At 43.4% G+C, this 19,043-nt stretch overlaps 1 protein-coding gene across 5 annotated transcripts in view; it reads left to right on the forward strand.

The window, feature by feature from the left end:
* The first annotated feature begins 157 nt into the window (after positions 1-157).
* The window catches only part of POLQ (DNA polymerase theta), a 44,593-nt gene continuing 25,707 nt past the window's right edge, over positions 158-19,043 (forward strand). Inside the window, exons 1-13 of one of the 5 annotated variants that reach the window (XR_014003281.1) lie at positions 158-612; positions 2,395-2,577; positions 3,283-3,413; positions 3,955-4,111; positions 5,196-5,304; positions 5,421-5,640; positions 6,354-6,495; positions 6,581-6,727; positions 7,652-7,864; positions 9,086-9,228; positions 11,423-11,621; positions 15,618-15,757; positions 17,767-17,960. Coding sequence is in view for 3 of the 5 variants with exons in the window: in XM_081175989.1 (XP_081032115.1) it covers positions 270-612; positions 2,395-2,577; positions 3,283-3,413; positions 3,955-4,111; positions 5,196-5,304; positions 5,421-5,640; positions 6,354-6,495; positions 6,581-6,727; positions 7,652-7,864; positions 9,086-9,228; positions 11,423-11,621; positions 15,618-15,757; positions 17,767-17,960 (2,321 nt within the window). In the remaining 2 variants the exon portion in view is untranslated. The remainder of the gene's footprint in view (positions 613-2,394; positions 2,578-3,282; positions 3,414-3,954; positions 4,112-5,195; positions 5,305-5,420; positions 5,641-6,353; positions 6,496-6,580; positions 6,728-7,651; positions 7,865-9,085; positions 9,229-11,422; positions 11,622-15,617; positions 15,758-17,766; positions 17,961-19,043) is intronic. The other 4 variants (XR_014003282.1, XM_081175989.1, XM_081175987.1 and 1 more) reach the window with 4 other exon arrangements.

The raw sequence follows: 19,043 nt of genomic DNA on the forward strand, positions 1-19,043 counted from the left end.
GGTTATTTATACCCCGTTTGTGCTGCTTCGCATCCTAGCCTTTTCCCCGGACCTGCGGACCCAGAGAGTCTTCTCTCAACGCCCGCTTTTTCCTCACACCTGAGTCCCCAGGTGGTGTTGGACTACAACTCCCATCATGCCTAGCTACCGGGACTAGCGGCGGGGGATGACGGGAGTTGTAGTCCAAAATCATCTGGGGACCCGAGTGTGAGGAAAAAGCGGGCGTAGAGCTGGGACGGGATGCCTTTCTGGGTCGGCGGTTCCGTGAAATGGGCTTAGCCCGCGAGGCCAAGAAGAAGAAGCGGCCCAAGCGCCTGCAGTCGGGGTGGCCCGTGAGGCCAAAGGCCGAGGTTTCCCGCCACTTCCTGACAGGAATTTGGCCGCCCTGTGTCCGGCTGAAGGGAAGCGAGGCGGAGCAGCCGCGGCCCCTTCCGGCCCCTTTGAATCCTCGCGCGGGAAAATGGCGGCGGCGGTGGCGGCGCTGGCTTAGCCGAAGCCGGGGCGGGAAGATGGCGGCGTCCTTGTCTTCCCCTTCGCCCCGCCGAGCGGCTCTGAGCGGCGTCGTGCTGAGCCCCCCGCCCGGCCTGGGCTGCCCCAACCTCGGCCCTCCAGGTAACGCTTGGAAGTGGCTCCTGGGCGCCGCCTTGGCGAGTCAGCTGCTGTTATTTGAGGGGGGCCATATTTCACCCTGAGCGCGGCCAGGATTTTTTGGGGGGGTTAGGCCTTTTGTTAGGGGGAGCAGAACCTCCGCTTCCTATGTATTTTTATTTATTTAGGGGGCAGCTACCCTCGCTGCCCCTTCCCCTTGGATTTAGCCATTGCAATGGGGTTTCTTTCCTAATCCCACAGAGCGGTTCCCCAAGCCGTAGTGTTCTTGGGCTGTGGCAGTTGAGAGGGACCCCAAAGGGTCATCCAGCCCAACCCGCGGCAGGGCAGGAATGGCGACTCAAGAAGCCCTGGCCAGGTGGCCGCCCAAGCTCTGCTTCCAAACCTCCAAGGAAGGAGAGCCCCCCACCTGCCCACACTCTTTTTTGCCCTACCCAGCGTCAGATTTTTTTTTTGGGGGGGGAGCAGGCAGCTTTCTCACCCAGGGCGCTGAATCGAGGGGGCACAACATGGAAAAGATCCAATTGGGGGGGTCAAATATTGGCCTTGCTCATGGCACCCTATTACGGATAATCAATTTCCACGCTTTCCCAGTCCATGTCCAAGCACTGGTTTTTTTTGGGGGGGGGTTTGGCCTGCCGCTTTCCCAGGGGAGCCTGTTCTTTAATGCTGAATTGGAACAAATGGCAATTTGCGTTTTCCGCAGTAAAGAGTGGGTTTCCGTGAGGAAAGCGGTGGGGGGTGGGAGTGCTTGGACATAAAGCTTTCAAGAGTGGACCTGTGCCTAGAAATGAAACACTACACAAAAGGAAGTCTGGATGAGCCCGGAGTCCTTTCCACTGGGAAACAGCTCCCTGAAGTTCTTCCTGATGTTTCGTTGAAATCTCCTTTCTTACAATTTGAATCCATTGGTTCAGGTCTTACCCTCTGGAACAGGGGAAAAAAAGCTTGCTCCATCTTCCATATGACAGCCCTTTAGATATTTGAAGATGGCTATCCCCACCATGGGGTGAGCTCCCGTTACTTGGTCCCTGCTCCTGCCAACCTAGCAGTTCAAAAGCACGTCAAAGTGCAAGTAGATAAGTAGGTACCGCTCCGGCAGGAAGGTAAACGGCGTTTCCGTGCGCTGCTCTGGTTCGCCAGAAGCGGCTTAGTCATGCTGGCCACGTGACCCAGAAGCTGTACACCGGCTCCCTCGGCCAATAAAGCGAGATGAGCATCGCAACCCCAGAGTCGGCCACAACTGGACCTAATGGTCAGGGGTCCCTTTACCCTTTTTATCATATCTCTCATGTACACATTTGGGTGTTCATAGAAATATCACAGGTATATATATTATCATCAAGGGCTGTTGGGCTCATTTATTACACTGTTTCTCTGTACAGTGGTACCTCGGGTTACATACGCTTCAGGTTACAGACTCTGCTAACCCAGAAATAGTACCTCGGGTTCAGAACTTTGCTTCAGGATGAGAACAGAAATCGTGCAGCGGCAGCAGGAGGCCCCATTAGCTAAAATGGTGCTTCAGGTTAAGAAAAGTTTCAGGTTAAGAACAGACCTCTGGAACGAATTAAGTACTTAACCCGAGGTACCACTGTACTGTAGTTGTGTGTTTGCACATTTGTCTGAGAACTAAGGATAACACTGCACATCTAACGAATTGCAAGACAGTTTATGTCACAACTAAGCTGCTTCCACAAGACTCTTTGATATGTGTGAACCATGTAAATGTCCAGACCTCCACCCTGAGGAAAAAAATCCTAATCTGATGCTGGATTTTCACCCCAGGACAAGGTCAGCATGTGGGTGTTCCTGATGAGCAAGCTGACAAATTGCTGCTAGCAAACTGGGGGCTCCCCCAAGCGGTCCTGGATAAATACCATGGTTTGGGAGTGGTTCGTATGTTCCAGTGGCAAGCCGAGTGCCTGATGGTTGGACAAGTTCTGGAGGGGGAAAACTTGGTTTACTCAGGTATGCTAGTAGTTGATGTTCATTCAGCAAATCTCAGTTGCTGCAAGTAGCTGATGTAGAATTTCCCTGTTTGACTGTGTTTGTGGTGAGTAAATACCTCTTTCCATTTTGACAGTGCGATTAACTTGTGAGTTTAACAGAGGACTCTCCTTAATACGTAAATACCAAAGAATTTCTGATTTGCCTTACGTGTATTTTGATTAGATCTAAAAACTGATTCTAATAACTGCTAGCTGCATATTTTTAAAGGGTGAATTGCCATTGCTTCTTTCTCTTGGTACCTTTTGATGCTACTTGAGAACATTTTTCTGAAGCTGTCATCATTGTTTCTCATTTGATAGCTAAAAAGAGAGAGAATGTGACTTGTACATGTCCTAGTAGTAATAAAAGCATATCCATGCTAAGTGCTCTTGTGGCAGCATTAAACATAAAATATGTAAGGAATTTTCAGTAACGCACAGTTATGTAGGGCAGGATCAGCGATCCACAAACTTTGCCTGCCCTTTACAGCCAGTCCAACTTGTGCTCTCCTGCTCTTGTCTTGTCCTTGACTTTCTGCTCCACCGCCGTGTGAGGTTATGAGCAATGCCTTGTTTCTTTTTCAAGCTCCAAGTTTAATTGGGAAGGAAGGTGGGGATCTTCCTTGTGATTCCAGGTTGGAATTTGTTTCTAGATGTTGAATGTCTTCCTTTCAATGACTTTCAGCTCCTACAAGTGCAGGGAAAACTCTAGTTGCTGAATTACTCATACTGAAGAGAGTGCTGGAATCTCGCAAAAAAGCTTTGTTCATTTTACCCTTTATCTCTGTGGCCAAAGAAAAGAAATATTACCTGCAAGTAAGTAGAAGATATTTAAAGTAGGGTATTAGATCAGAAGTCATATTGCAGAATCTTAAGTGCTGGAAAGAAAAGCAGGCACATTTTTGACAGAATTTTGGGGAAGAATGGTCATCTTACTTGAGTGGAGGTAGCCAGAACTGTGCACAGCATTCCAAACGAGGTTGCATCATAGATTTGTGTAAAGGTATTATGACATTGACAGTTTTATTTTCAGTCCCTTTCCCAGTGATTCCAAGTATGGGATTTGCCTTTTTCGCAGCTGCTGCACACAGGGCTATCTTCACTGAGCTAGCCACTGTGACCCCGAGGTCTCATTTTTCATCAGGCTTGAATATAAGAAGAGCCTGGAGGATCAGGTAAATGGCCCAACTAGTCAAGTGTCCTGTTCTCACAGTGTTCAATCAGATACCTGTCCTAGGTGAGGGATTGTCTAGTGATGAGTTGGTTTCAAAATACAATGTGGGTTTGACTGCTTTACACAGCGCATGCCAAAATTCTAAACATGTGAAAATATGTACATTGTCTCTTTGGCAAACAGGCAGTGTTCCAAGACGTAGGTGTGCAAGTGGAGGGGTATATAGGGAGTATTTCCCCTGCTGTCCGTTTCTCTGCCCTGGATGTTGCTGTCTGCACTATTGAGAGAGCTAATGGTCTGATCAACAGACTCATAGAGGAGAAAATACTGGACTCACTGGGTAAGCTGTAGCAGCATTTGTCATTATCAAGAAACAGTGAAAAAAGTGGTCTCCCAGTTGGACATACCAGTCTTCTTCTTTTTGCACAATATATACCGTATATATTTTCTGTGTATAAGACGCTCCCATGTATAAGACAACCCCTATTTTTTAAAACACAAAATTAAGAAATCGGGCCAGAGCCAGACCCTGATCCCGAACCGCCAGACCCCGAACCTGAACCCAAACCCAGGCTGCCCACACCAGAGTTCGAACCTGAGCCCAGACCTCCCACAACAGCCCAAACTCAAACTTGAACCCCTGTCATTAACCATTCGTGTATAAGACGGCCCCCAATTTTTGACTAAAATTTTAAAGCAAGAAACATTGTCTTATACATGGGGAAATACGGTATATAATTTCTATAGCAGCTTGGTCTGCATTCCACTGGCTTGATTTGAAAAATTGTAGGTATATCTACAGATATTTGTCAGTTCATTCAATAGCAATCTTAAGTCAGAGTGCTATTGTTACTAAATTTCCTGATGTTTATATCTATACCAGCATTTTTTAAAGAAATATGTCTGAACTGTTTTGAAAGTAAATAATTTTTTTAAAGGAAGAACTCATAATTAAATTTGATATTTGTGCTAGTTTTAAGGTTTCTGAGTTACCTTGGGTGCCCTTTGTTGGAGTAAAAGCGACTCTTAAATGCTTTTATAAATCAATAAAATAGTATGGGAGCTTAAAATTTAGAGGGTTCATTTAACTATTTGGCTGGATGGCATCCTTTCTAAGTGTTGTTATGATATTTGCATCCATCCATTTATTAGGAATAGACTCTGTTTCTCTACAGTATGAAAACAGCTCACCTAACTGCCCTTTTAAATGCTTCCTAAAATTCAATAGTACTGTATAGCTGTCTGGGATTTGCATTTTATTCAAATTTATTCAAGTTTAAAAAATGCAATAAAGTATCTTATTGCTTTTTTCTTTTGTTATGTTCTGCAGCAGCCTAGAATGTGCTTTGGTGAAGGGTGGTATAGAAATGTAAAATAACAATAGGTAAATTGATATCTGTAGCCTCTCCCTTTCTGTTCCATAGGAATAGTGGTTGTAGATGAGCTCCACATGCTGGGGGATCCTCAGAGAGGGTATCTGCTAGAACTCCTGCTGACAAAGGTTCAGTTTTTGACCAGAAAAATGAAGAACAAGTGAGTAGACTAGAAGGTCTTTGTTTTTTAAGATCTCAAAAATCTAGTTTCCTGTGAGACGATTTTCCAATGGAATAACTGTTAAGAATTCGGCTTTCTTTTCTTTTTTCTTGTAGACAATCAAACATGCCTGGACCACTCTCAAATGGAATACAAATTGTAGGCATGAGCGCTACCCTTCCTAACTTGGGTCTTCTGGCCTCCTGGCTAAATGCAAAGCTATACCACACAGATTTCCGACCAGTGCCCCTTGTAGAGCAAGTGAAAATTGGCAGCCAAATTTATGACTCCTCCATTAAAGTTGTGAGAGAAATCCAGTCTGTGCTGCATATAAAGGTAACTAGATATTGCTAAGGATATGTCTTACTTAATTTAATGCTGCTTGGCTGCCAAAACTTAAAATGAAACCCTTAAGTGTATAATAGGTGTGTAATGTGTCAAAGCATGTTGTATCACATGGTAGGTAGATGGGCAATCTTTTCCTATCTCCAGGTTTTGACCAATAATTATCAAGTTCTGGACTTCTGTCTAATGGTACAATCCAAAAGCATGTGTTCAGTTCACCTTACCTCACAGTAGGCATGTTTAGGATTGTAACAGACCTGTGTTGCACAGTTGCAGGGCAAGCAAACAAAAATGGTGGAATGTAACATCATGCTGTTCAGCTTGCCAGACAGAAACAGCTTGCCAGTCTCCCCTCTCCTCCCCTTCATGTGCTGTTCTGGGGGTTCTTCTGACCTCTCCCAGAGCCAATTTCAAGGGGGTAGGCTGAAGAGAAGGGGGGAAGCCTTGCTGTGCAGGCACAAATTCTTAAGTGGGACTTCTGATGGCCCTGGTTAGGTGACTCCTGCTGCAAAGTCCCCCCCAATCACACCTCATGATGGATGACTTGGGTACTTGTTTAGAACAGGACATAATTTTCACTCCTGGCCCTATAGAGCTGAGCTTTTGAGTTTCTGAATTGAAGAAGGAATTGGGAAAAGGCTTCAAGTGCATTACCTCCATAGTGATATATAAAATTTGCTTGTTAAAAAAATGTTTCTATTTAGAATGATGAGGACCATGTGGTGACTCTGTGTTATGAGACTGTTCAGAATGGCCATTCTGTCCTTATTTTCTGCCCATCTAAGAACTGGTGTGAGAAATTGTCAGACATCATTGCCCGGGAATTCTACAATCTCCAGCACAAGTGTAAGTCAAAATTAAGGGGCTGAGGAAGGGCTGGGGCTTGAAGAGTACACACAACATGACAGTATGCTTTCCCTCCTATGTAAAGACCTTCAAAAGATGTCCACCCTTTCACCAGTAGCCCTGGACACAGAAGGGATAGAGGAGTTGATAGGTCAGCTAAAGCATTCGCCTTCTGGTTTGGACTCCGTGCTTCAGAGGACTATAAAATGGGGTGTAGCTTTTCACCATGCAGGTATGCCTTTGGGGTGTGTTCATCTTGTATTATTTTATTTGTCTACATCAGTCTGAGTGTGTAAACGTGTGGCCTGCCATGACTTTTCTGACTGGTAGGCACATGCATGTCCATGCTTCATGTCTGTAGCTTTAAGTGAAATAGCCATTATGAATCAAACACTACAGAGCACTACCCAAAGAGTGCTTACTAATGATTCCTCATCATCCTGGAAAAAAGGGACAAGTGGAGTGCCGCAGGATTCTGTCCTGGGTCCACTGTTATTCAACATCTTTCTAAATGACTCGGCTGAAGGAATTGAGGGGATGCTTATCAAATTTGCAGATGACACCAAACTGGGAGGGGTAGCTAATACTGTAAGAGACAGAATCGGGATTCAAGATGATCTTAAGATGATTGGAGAACTGGGCCAAAAATAACAAAATGAATTTCAACAGAGAACATGTAAGGTTCTACACTTAGGCAGGAAGAACCAACTGCACAAATATAAGATGGGGGCTTGCAAGTAGTACATGTGAAAAGGATCTGTGGGTCTTAGTAGACCACAAGCTTAACATGAGTCAACAGTGTGATTCATCAGCAAAAAGGTCTAATGTTATTCTAGGCTACATCAACAGAAGTATAGTGTCCAGATCAAGGGAAGTAATAGAGTCCTACTCTATTCAGCCTTGGTCAGAAACACACCAGGTGTACTGTGTCCAGGTCTGGGCACCACAATTTAAGCAGGATATTGGCAAACCTGAAAGCGCTCAACCTGAAGCAACTTCAACCCGAGGTATGACTGTATATGTATACAAGTGGAATTACTTTAATGCTATAAAACAATATTTGGATTTGAACTTTATTCCAAAATCTTGATTTCCCAAGATTAAATTGCCACCATTGGTTAATATGTCAGTATTTAATAGTGTATATTAATCTTAGGTCTTACATTTGATGAACGAGACATCATTGAAACCGCTTTTCGTCAAGGAGTGCTTCGAGTCCTAGTAGCAACCTCTACACTTTCTTCTGGGGTGAATCTGCCTGCACGCCGGGTAATCATCCGAACTCCTGTGTTTGGAGGCAGATCATTGGATGTCTTGACATACAAACAGATGGCTGGGAGAGCTGGAAGGAAGGGAGTAGACTCCATAGGTAAGTGCAGTTGTTCTAGCTGTGACTAACAATAGTTCCTTGACTGTTTAAAGACCAGCAAAATTATTGTGGCCTAGGCTTTATTGGGCTAATGCCCACTTGATTAGGGGCATCCAGAAAGTGGACCAGAAAGTTGCTATAGGTTTTAGAGTGGGCAGTTTTCCATATAGTAGGCCAAAAAGCTAGGAAAATGAGTGAGAGAACAGGTGTAACATAGTTCCATATTAAGAAGAGGCAGTCCCCATGCAATCCAGGTTCAAAGAAAATAAATAGGTGCAAGCCATAGATCTTAATTGCATGTTTTGATCTAAAATGCAGTTTTCATCAGAGAAGATCTACAGTGTAGAACATTCCTAAAATTGTAATTAGCATGGTTAATGCTAATTCATGCTAAATGGCAGAGTGGAGGCCAACCTGACCCCATCCATTGGCCAGGGAAGAAGCAGCTGCTTGCTTTCAGTGCTTGTTTCCCTTTTCTCTCCCAGTTCTTAGGGGGGAAAATATGTGCTCTATAAGTGTTAAGCACAGAAAAAGGCACCAAAAAACGAGGATGTGTCTGTGTGTGACCCAGATACCCATAAAGGTTGGGAGGAAGAGGCCTGGCCCCTCTACCTGCCACTGCTGTCAGATGATACGATGCAATAAAAGAGAGAAACTGACACTTTGGTTGTTCAGTTCATGGCGTGCTTGAGAATGTTTGGGTTTGGTGAAATGATAGTTGGTCAGTTGGTTGAATAGCTGACAATATTTGCCCAGCCTCCAAGCCCTGATCTTGTGCACAGCTGTATGCAGAGGAAGAGGAACTCAAGATCCAGTCAGAATCAATGTGTGCTCTGTTCTTGCTTATAGGAAAGGGGACAGATTGTACCCAGCCAATGGTCCCTAGAGATATATCTGCAAAGATTTTGCCATTCCCCCATCTGCTTTGCCATTTGAATCACTGATGTGTGCCCTCTATAGTGAATGATTTTTCTGTAAGAAGAAAGTAAGCAGGCTATAGTCAGGGCAGAAGAACAAAATATGTACCTTTGTTCCTAACCCTGGTGATCCCTGCTTTCAGTTTAAATGTTCTTGAGCCACTTGACCTACCTGTTCTTGGTCCTAACCAACATTGATTTGATTACTAATGAAACTGCTTATTAATTAAAATGACTCTTGTATGCACTGGTTATTAAATAATGCATTTTCCCTCTCTCGGTTGAAATTGGTGTGTTTTGGTAGGCGAGAGCATTCTGGTGTGCAAGACCACAGAGAAATCCAAAGGCATTGCTCTGCTCCAGGGCTGTCTCAAGCCAGTGCGGAGCTGCTTGCTGAGCCAAGAGGGAGAAGACATTACTTCAAGTATGATACGGGCAATCCTGGAGGTATGTAACGCTCATGCTAAGGCAATAAAACTTTGCTCCCAAGGCATATATCAATATTTATTACCGTACCTGCAGGCTTTTGGGTTGTAGTCGTTTGAGTGCTTGATGCATCTGTAGAAATACTTCATCTTTTAATATCCAATTCAACATTAAGTTCAGCCTGCTCCACCTATGCAGCTAGGTGAAGGGGCTGCCAGGTGTATTTAAAGAAATGGATCCTGTGAGTCCTTCACTCTTAGATGTAATTTCTGTGATCCTTCACACTCAAAGTAGGCTGGGGGCTGTGTTGCTTCAATCAAGCATACATGGCAGCATATAATTGGGTGAACAGAGGTTTATTTCCTTTGTTTATCTGTCAAGTTTATATCCTGCCTTTCCACTGAATTAGGCTTAAGATAGCAATAATGCAAATTCAGTAAAATATAATTAAGCATAAAATACAAAGTAAAAAAGCAGGCAAAACTTCTAGGAAACAAGCAGGTAAAACTAATCACAACATATTTACAATTTGGCATGTTGTATTTGCCTGCCCATGAGAAGGTTGTCAGAGCCGGGGGCAGAATTCACCCCTGGGTCAACTGACTTGAAGAAACATAGTTTTCACTGGGGAGTGTTTTGGGACAAGCTGTCCCTCTACAATAGGGGAAGGCTGCCCTTAAACCAGAATGAAACCAGGCTGCGGTTGCTCAGCATCAAAAAGGTGGCAGATGCAGCTTTTAAACTCATTTGGAGGGTGAGGAGCAGTTAAGTCGGCAGAAACTGAGGAGCATTAATTTTGGAGGTGAGGATGAAAATGTTTTTGACTACCCAAATGGGGTTGGGGTGGAAGAAATAGGGAAGGGACATGATAACCAGTCGAAGGAGCCAAATGGCTGTATGGGGAAATGCACATGTCGGACAGAAACATTTGGAAAGGAACAACGTGTTTAGGTATTTATATGATAATTTTAGAAGCCTCTGAGCAAAGATGAGTGAATTGGAATACTTGATTTTAAAGGGAAACCTATATTAAAAGGTAAAGGGACCCCTGATGGTTAGGTCCAGTCGCAGACAACTCTGGGGTTGCGGCGCTCATCTTGCCTTATTGGCCGAGGGAGCCGGCGTACAGCTTCTGGGTCATGTGGCCATCATGACTAAGCCGCTTCTGGCGAACCAGAGCAGCGCACAGAAACGCCGTTTACCTTCCTGCTGGAGCAGTACCTATTTATCTACTTGCACTTTGTCGTGCTTTTGAACTGCTAGGTTGGCAGGAGCTGGGACCAAGCAACGGGAGCTCATCCTGTCACGGGGATTCGAACCGCGACCTTCTGATCAGCAAGCCCTAGGCTCTGTGGTTTAGACCACAGTGCCACCTGCGTCCCTGCTAAACCTGTATTGGGCATAACATAAATCTGATGGAATGGAGGAGAACCAGTGGGATGAAATCCTCTCTAGATCCAAAGTATGAGAAGGACAGGAAAGGGTGTCCTGGGAGCAGTATCACTGTATATCAATTTACCGAAGGGTGACAGTGTGGCATATCTTCAGACTCTGAAGCAGCGTGATCAAAATATATAAAACTGCTGAAAAGCATCATGCATCAAAAATGGCAAGGTTATGCCATAATTTAATTTTATTACTGCATTTATATGCTGCCTCTCCACCAAGACAAAGGTATTCTCAGGTCAACTTTAGGAGCTGAAGGCCATCTGCTCCCTGGCCTGAGTGTCTCCCCTGATGCGGGGCTCAAACCCAGACGCTGAGATTAAGGGTCTTATGCTGTACCATACAATTGGTGTTCAGAGGTATACTACTCCTAAACACAGGATCTCTATTTAACTAGAATGACAAATACTTGTTTGCTTGACCTTTCCTCCATATATATATGTCTGATCCTCTCTTAAAGCCATCTGAGCCCAGGCATCTTTATTGTATCCTTATTGTAGTGAATTATGTAAGCGCTGAAGACACTTTTTCTGTTACTATTCATTCTGGAATGGCATGTAGTTGCAAAATTCTGGAAATCTATAAATGCATACACAAATACCTCTGTGCCCAGGGGTATCCTTGTGAGAGGCTGAGCGCCCTTGACATGCTCACTGAGAAATTTTAGAAGCGCAGTGTGTCCTTTCCGTCTAAAAGGGTCTCCTTTCAGATTTAATTGCTGTATCATTTTAGCAAGCACTGTATGCTGATTAAATTCTTATTCTGACAGATCATAGTAAATGGAGTAGCTAGCTCTCCAGAAGACATCCAGAGTTATGCTTCCTGTACACTCTTTGGTGCAAGTCTGAATGACTTCCCGGACAATGGGACAGAGCAGGAGAGAAATTGCCATGGTTCTATAGATGCTTGTGTGAAGTGGCTGCTTAAGAATGAATTTATCCTGATTTCAGTGTCTGACACAGGCAAAGGTAAAATGCACATTTGCATTTGGATTGCATGTTAAAGCAAAAAATGAAACATGCAGATTTGGACCAGCAAACATTTGTACCATTTATGTGCAACCTTGAGCATAGCTTCTCTAACCTGTTTTGATGCTGTCTCTATGCTCAGCTTCTTCCACAGATTGATTCAATCTTATTCTTTAATTTCTATGCATCAGTCACCCTCCCACACCCTTTTAAGCCCTAACAAATCTTCTCAATCGATGTTTTACAAAATAGGCTACAATTTGGAAACTGTGCCCATTGTCCTGACCCTGGGGGCAGCAAGGACTAAAGACTCAAAGGAAGTCATTGTTCAGTAGCTTGTTCCATAAATTCAAGGCATTTTAATCATGCACTTGGCACCACTTGGATACCATGTAGTTGCAACATCAACCAAGATTGTAATTATTGCTCTGCAGTAGGTCTACCACCTACCAGAAAAAAGTCTCAAAGACAGTAAAGTCACTTGGATCTCCAAAGGGGCTGATATTGGTGCCATTAGAATAAATGGTCATGGTCTAGTCACAGTGGAATTGGAAGCTTTAGGAAGAAAAACACATACCCATGTGGTGCTTTGACTCTCTGCTTTAGTCACTGCCAAGTGATGCAGAAAAACTGAAAGAAATTTTAACTAATTATTTCACTGAATATGATGCTTCTGAGGACTTGATAACAATCAAGTGGGAGGTGATGAAAGCTGTGATGCATGGGATTTGCATCAAGGAACTGAGATAAAAAAGAGACAAGGGACAGAAACTTCGAAGCAGGAGAGAGATAAATTACTGACAAAATATGGTAAATGAGGTTTCAATAGGGTTTATAAGCAACGAGAAGAGAAAGGAATTGAAATTATTAGAAGCTAAGAGAATCATGGCTAAATTTTAATATACAAATAGGGCCTTTGGTGTCAAGTAGTCTAAGGGACGCGGGTGGTGCTGTGGGTTAAACCACAGAGCCTAGGGCTTGCCGATCAGAAGGTCGGCGGTTCGAATCCCTGCGACGGGGTGAGCGCCCGTTGCTCAGTCCCTGCTCCTGCCAACCTAGCAGTTCAAAAGCATGCCAAAAAGTGCAAGTAGATAAATAGGTACCGCTCCGGAGGGAAGCTAAACGGCGTTTCCATGTGCTGCTCTGGTTCGCCAGAAGCGGCTTAGTCCTGCTGGCCACATGACTCGGAAGCTGTACGCCAGCTCCCTTGGCCAATAAAGCGAGATGAGCGCCGCAACCCCAGAGTCGGCCACGACTGCACCTAATGGTCAGGGGTCCCTTTACCTTTACTTAGTCTAAAATAATCTGTTAGCGCTTCTTCTTTGCTGTTTAGGGTGCGAGGCAACATTTCCCAGTGCCCACTCACAAAACTGGGACAGTTTTGAGACGTTTAAAACCCATGGAAGGTTGTTGTTTTTTTTATTCAGGGGAGATCAGAGCCAAGAGACTATGCAGCCTTTTTGTAGCTCATCAGGCCTCACACCCTAGTTCAGGTTTCCTTTTCTTTTTTGCTGCGTAGAAAATTGCATAGAAGGAGCTATTACAACTCCAAGGGCATTTAGTCAGGTTTAATTTGAATCTCAGGGATTATCTTTTTTCCTTCCCACTTCCTCATCTGGTTTGCTGGATATGATTCATTTATTAATTTTACAGTGTTCAGTCCTTGGAATCCGTTTTAAAAGAATAGGCTAGCCAGCAATAGCAAAGGCTTTGCCGCAGACCTTATTCTGAGATCCAGGAAGAATATACACTAGAGATTTAGATGTGGTTGGGGTACGGCAGCTTCATATGGCTATGTGTAATACTATCAAATTATACTTTTTACATTCGTCTCAGTTCAGAAATGAATCTGTCATTGATCCTACCGTCTCAGGTTCCTAGTCAGCAAGCATATGAGAATTCCACCCCCCTAAAAAATTTCAAGAAACAGGATAATTAAAGACAAATTCTTGAGGATTAGCTGTGTTAGTGAGGCATCAGGCATAAGCCTGCATTTTATTAATGTTTGATCAGGACTTGTATATTAAAGAGGGCTTAGATTTTCAAAAGTAGATTTTCAAATGTTTCATGCCAGGCAAGAAGGCTAGCTGCTTAAGAAAACAGTGCTTTCTTCCTCTTAGACAAGGGGCCTCTTTTGATTGATAGCAGAAAGCAATTCTCAAAGTCGTAAAAGCTGAAATTACAGACTGAGTAAGAACACTGACCCTACATGTTATAGAAGATAAAAAAGGCAGAGATAAACATGATTAGGAATGGGCAAATAGTAAAATGATACCATGGGCCTCTCTTAAACCTTGAGCTGTATTTTCTAAGGCCAGAGGCAAATGGGGAAAAGCATCTAGCTGACAGAGAAAGAGAGGCTTTTTTTGGGAAGTCTTTTTAAAACTGTTTCTTTCTTAAACTGAGAGAGTTTGGGAAGAGCTAATGGAAACAAAGCAACTGGCTGGAGAAGGGGGGGGGGATGTAAACTGAAGAGGTTTCTTCTGAAACTGTTTTAAACTGAGTTCTTTTTTTTTCTTTCTCTCTCTACTTTAAAAAAGGCCTTATTCCTTTTAGGAGGCTACCTGTGTTGTGTATTAAGTATATTGGCTTAAATGTAATTATGCAAAGGATTTAACAAATGCTAGAAGAGTTGTATTTATCCTGGAATTAAGTCAGCCAGCAGTTTAGCCCCCCTGCCAGACAGGAAGACGCCATCAAATGCTGTCCAGATATATTAGCTGTCAGACATTTGTTTAGAAACCTTCAAATGAAGGATATCTTTCAATGTTGATGTGAAACTCAAGATCCTTGACATATGTTTAAGATAAAAATTTAAGATTAACCATTTGTTTTAGAAGGCAATAGGGCAGGGAGGGCAAGAGGTGAGCTGGTAATTAAGATTCCTTGTTGAGACACATGTAAGATATATTACTACTTATTTGTCATTTATAGATGTAACAATATATAGCTGTTTGTGTTCCATATAAGGACAGGAGGATGTGGGTGTATCTTTTAGGATTGGATATAGCAATCAGCCAATAGGAAATCCAACTAGGCTGATTGGACAGAGGCAGCCACAGGAGGAGCAAAGGGGGCTGGATTAAGGGAATATAAGGGCTGGCCATAATGGCAGGAGCCAGGCCAGAGCTTGGTAACCATATACCACTGTGCCTCTCATTTATTTGTCTGACAAATAAATAATTATTTTAATTTCTCTATTGCTGCGTTGAATATTTCATTCCAGCTAAGCGTTAACCACAAGCAGGGTGCTACATTAGTTCATTGCAGCAGAGCCTCAAAGCATTTTGCAAATGAACAGTAAAACACTTGTACTTTTCTGCAGTGGCTCCCCATTTGTGGAATGCTCTTCCCAGGGAGTTCCCCCTGGCACCTTCATTATACACCTTTAGTAAAAGGTAAATGACCCCTGATAGTTAAGTCCAGTCGCAGACGACTCTGGGGTTGCAGCACTCATCTCGCTTTACAGGCCGAGGGAGCCGGCGTTTGTCCGCAGACAGTTTTTTCGGGTCATGTGGCCAACATGACTCAGCTTCTTCTGGCGAAACCAGAGCAGCGCACGGAAACACCGTTTACCTTCCTGCCGGAGCGGTACCTATTTATCTACTTGCACTTTTGGGCATGCTTTCGAACTGCTAGGTTGCCAGGAGCTGGGATCGAGCAACGGGAGCTCACCCCGTCGCGGGGATTCAAACCGCCGAACTTTGGATCAGCAAGCCCAAGAGGCTTAGTGGTTTAGACCACAGTGCCACCCACGTCCTTATTTTACACCTTTAGCCAGGCGAAAACATTATCCTTTGGTTGGCTAACATCCTAAATCCTTTTAAATGTGTTGGGTGGGGAGGGGGGTTATTGGTATATTTTGTTTTTGTTCTTGTTTTAATTATGTATTTCGTGGTTTTATTGTGAGCCGCCCTGAGATCTACAGACGAAGAGCAACATACAAATTTAATTAATAATAATAACAATAATAAATGTATCCTTTTCTCTTGGCAGAAATATATTGCCCAACACATCTCGGCTCTGCTACCTTGTTTTCTTCCTTTTCACCGGTAGCAGCTCTAGAAATTTTTGCTGATCTCCAGAGAGCAATGAAGAGCTTTGTCTTAGAGAATGATCTGCACAGTCTTTATTTGGTATGTTTTTGCTCAGACTTTTTCAGCTACTTGAGGTATACAGTCTGAGATTCCAGCGGAGGGGGAATCCTCCCTGACACCAGTGGATTATAATTTATGCCTTATCCCAGCAGATGAAGTTATGTCTTAAACATAATCAGAAGAAATTTTATTTGCATCAGCCACTAGCCATAGCAATAAAATAAAATGTACTGAAGATAGAGGTAAAAACTTAATATTTTGGGGGTTTACATCTATAATCAAATAATAGATCTTATTCTGATTGGCCCTGCCAACATATTAAACTGCTGCCTTGAATTTTCAAAGTTTTTTTCCACTGCAGGTATACTTTTTCAGCTTGGTTAAAGCTAATCCCATATTCTCTTTTTTATCAATTTTATTTTTGCATTTTTTATTTTACATAAACAAATGAATTAAATACATAAACATATAATCCCTTTTAAAACCCCCATTGTGGATCTTAATATAATGATTTCCTCCTCTGCATCTCTTTCATAACTCTATTTTTATAAATCCTTTGTCAATCCATAGTTCAAAGTTTTACTACAAGTTTTCTGTCAATCTGACCCGTGTATATAATTGTTTACAATAGCTTTTCAAATAAATTATAAACTTTCCCCGTTTTTTTTCAAAAGACCTCTTCTTCCTGGTTTCTAATTCTTCCTGTAAGCTTTGTCATCTCAGCGTAGTTCATCCATTTTGTCTGCCACTCTTCTTTGGTTGGAGTTGTACCATCTTTCCATTTCTGGGTTAACAGAGTCTGCACAGTAGTGGTCATGGACATAGTTTCCTCTGGTCCTTCAGGATCTCTAGTCCTATAATACCTAAAAAAAAAGCTTTTGGCTTCTTAGGAAAAGTTATTTTCAGCATTTCCCCTAGTTCATTATATATCATTTCCCAGAAGTCATTTCCCAGTTTACTCTCTTAATCCTTATTCTATCTTGCGAAGTGCATAAGGAAACTAGGTTTTGACTTGTTGAGCAAAGCCCTGCCATGGTATTATGTCATAATTTGACTCACTTCCTTTCCAAAATAGTCTTTCAGGTGCAAATTTTATTTGCTGATGACGATGACTGCCATACCTGCTTGTGGTTGCCCTTTAGTAGTCTTCGGTACCAGCCACCTCTGCCCCTGGTGTGTATCTTTAGTGAAAAGTGAATCTGATCCTGCTGACACTTAATCACTTGTTATCATCGATGCCCCCAGAATCATTAACAGGACCTTGGGCTTGTCCTGGTAGCTTCTGCCTCTGTGAAAAGATGCAATAGAGAGAGGCAGTGATTCTCATTGGCTATAAATTATCTGTGGACAGCTCCTGCTGTTGAATTTCACAACTGGAAGTAACTTTCCTCACCCATTGCTTGTCTCTTGCCCTGTCACCTGACTCCAAAAGAAGGCAATAATTTTAGCACTGCTATTGCCTGTTAAGCATGTGGTCATGTATTGTAGTGGCCATGTATTGCACAGACAACTGGTATGCCTCAACACTAAAACAGAGCTAGTGCTAATAGAGGATGATTTATTCATAGAATAGAATCATAGAATCGTAGGGTTTGAAGGCACTCCAAGGGTCGTCTAGTCCACCCCCTGCAATGCAGGAATCTCAATTAAAGCATCCAGGACAGACGGCCATCCAGCCTCTGCTTAAAAGCCTCCCAAGGAAGGAGAGTCCACCACCTTCCAAGGGAGTCCTTTCCACTATTGAACAGCTCTTACTGCCAGAAAGTTCTTCCTGATGTTTAGTTCTTGTAACTTGAAGCCATAAGTTCGGGTCCTACCCTCTGGAGCAGGAGCAAACAAGCTTGCTCTGTTAGAGATTTGAGTACCAGCTCTCCTCTCAGTCTCTTATCAAAGCTAAAGATACCCTACTCCCTCAATTGTTCCAGTGCTGCGTCACACTGTTGATTCATGTTAAGCTTTCCCCACCTCTTTTGGTGGTGTAAAAATAGTATGTAAAGGAAGTGGGATTCAAAACCTGTTTCTTCTTGTTTTGGTTCTCCTTTTTTTAGGTCACCCCTGTTTATGAAGACTGGGCCAAAATAGACTGGTATCGATTCTTTTGCATGTGGGAGAAGTTGCCTGCCTCAATGAAAAGAGTTGCCGAGCTGGTTGGAATTGAAGAAAGCTTTTTGGCTTGCTCTGTGAAGGGCAAAATAATTACTAGAACAGAGAGGCAGCGTAGGCAAATGGCCATCCACAAAAGGTAATGGCTGAACAACTTACAATGTTACACTATGGTGTATATGACATCACAAAGTGATGGTGACATTATTGCAAAATACTCCACCTTTGCAACCAGCATTCAGCAGTTTTCTGCTCCAAGTATAATGTTGAAGTTACTGGATTTGCAAGTAGCGTGTGTTTAGAAACAAGTTTCTTCCAAAACATTTCCGTGGAGCCTATCTGTAGTACAAAATAAAGGGAGTAAATAACTTTTGAAATAGGCATTGTGATTGATAATACCCAACACACATTCAACTGATGCGGAGCAGTTTTGAAGAATCTCTTGCAAATAAGCAATTTCCAGTGCTTGCAGGCAATTCCTCTGTTCCTCATGCTGTCTGTGTTCTTTGCCGGTTATGCATCTTCATTTAGCAGCATGTGGTCATATAATCTAAGAGGGAATTCAAAATTGTGGGTGATACAAAGGCATCCCAGCCTGAAACTTAGGTTTCCCAGTATGCCATTTCAGTTTCCTCTTTCTGCTAGTAAGGCACACACATTCCATCTTCTTGTACCTTGGACAAGTGCCCTGCATGGATGTGCCTCTTCCCCATGGAACAGCTGTCTTATTTCAGATGAACTTGCAGTTGGTTCCACTTACTTTTTACCACTCTCAACCAGCAGTCCAATGGCTGGATCATCTCTAATTTTATGAATTACAGTGGTACCCCGCAAGACGAACGCCTCGCAAGACGGAAAACCCGCTAGACGAAAGGGTTTTCCGTTTTGGAGGCGCTTCGCAAAACGAATTTCCCTATGGGCTTGCTTCGCAAGACGAAAGCCCATAGGGAAATCTCCGGGGACCTCTTTTAAATGCTAGCGGTGGGGAGCAAAGCCTTTCCCCCCCCCTCCGGCCTTCAGAAGAGGTCCAGGAAGGCTGGCGGGGGCCGAAAGGCTTTGCTCCCCAGCGCCAGCATTTTAAAAGCAGTCCGGGATAGCAGGGAAGCGCTTCCCGCTATCCCGGACGGCTTTTGAAGGCAGGAGAGATCCGCGAAGCCTGGGCGCGCTGATGTCAGCACGCGCAGGCTTTGGCATGCCGGCAACTCTCCGCCAGCAGCGGCAG

The sequence above is a fragment of the Podarcis bocagei genome, assembly GCF_964188305.1.
Source record: "Podarcis bocagei genome assembly, chromosome: 17".
Classification (NCBI taxonomy): domain Eukaryota; kingdom Metazoa; phylum Chordata; class Lepidosauria; order Squamata; family Lacertidae; genus Podarcis; species Podarcis bocagei.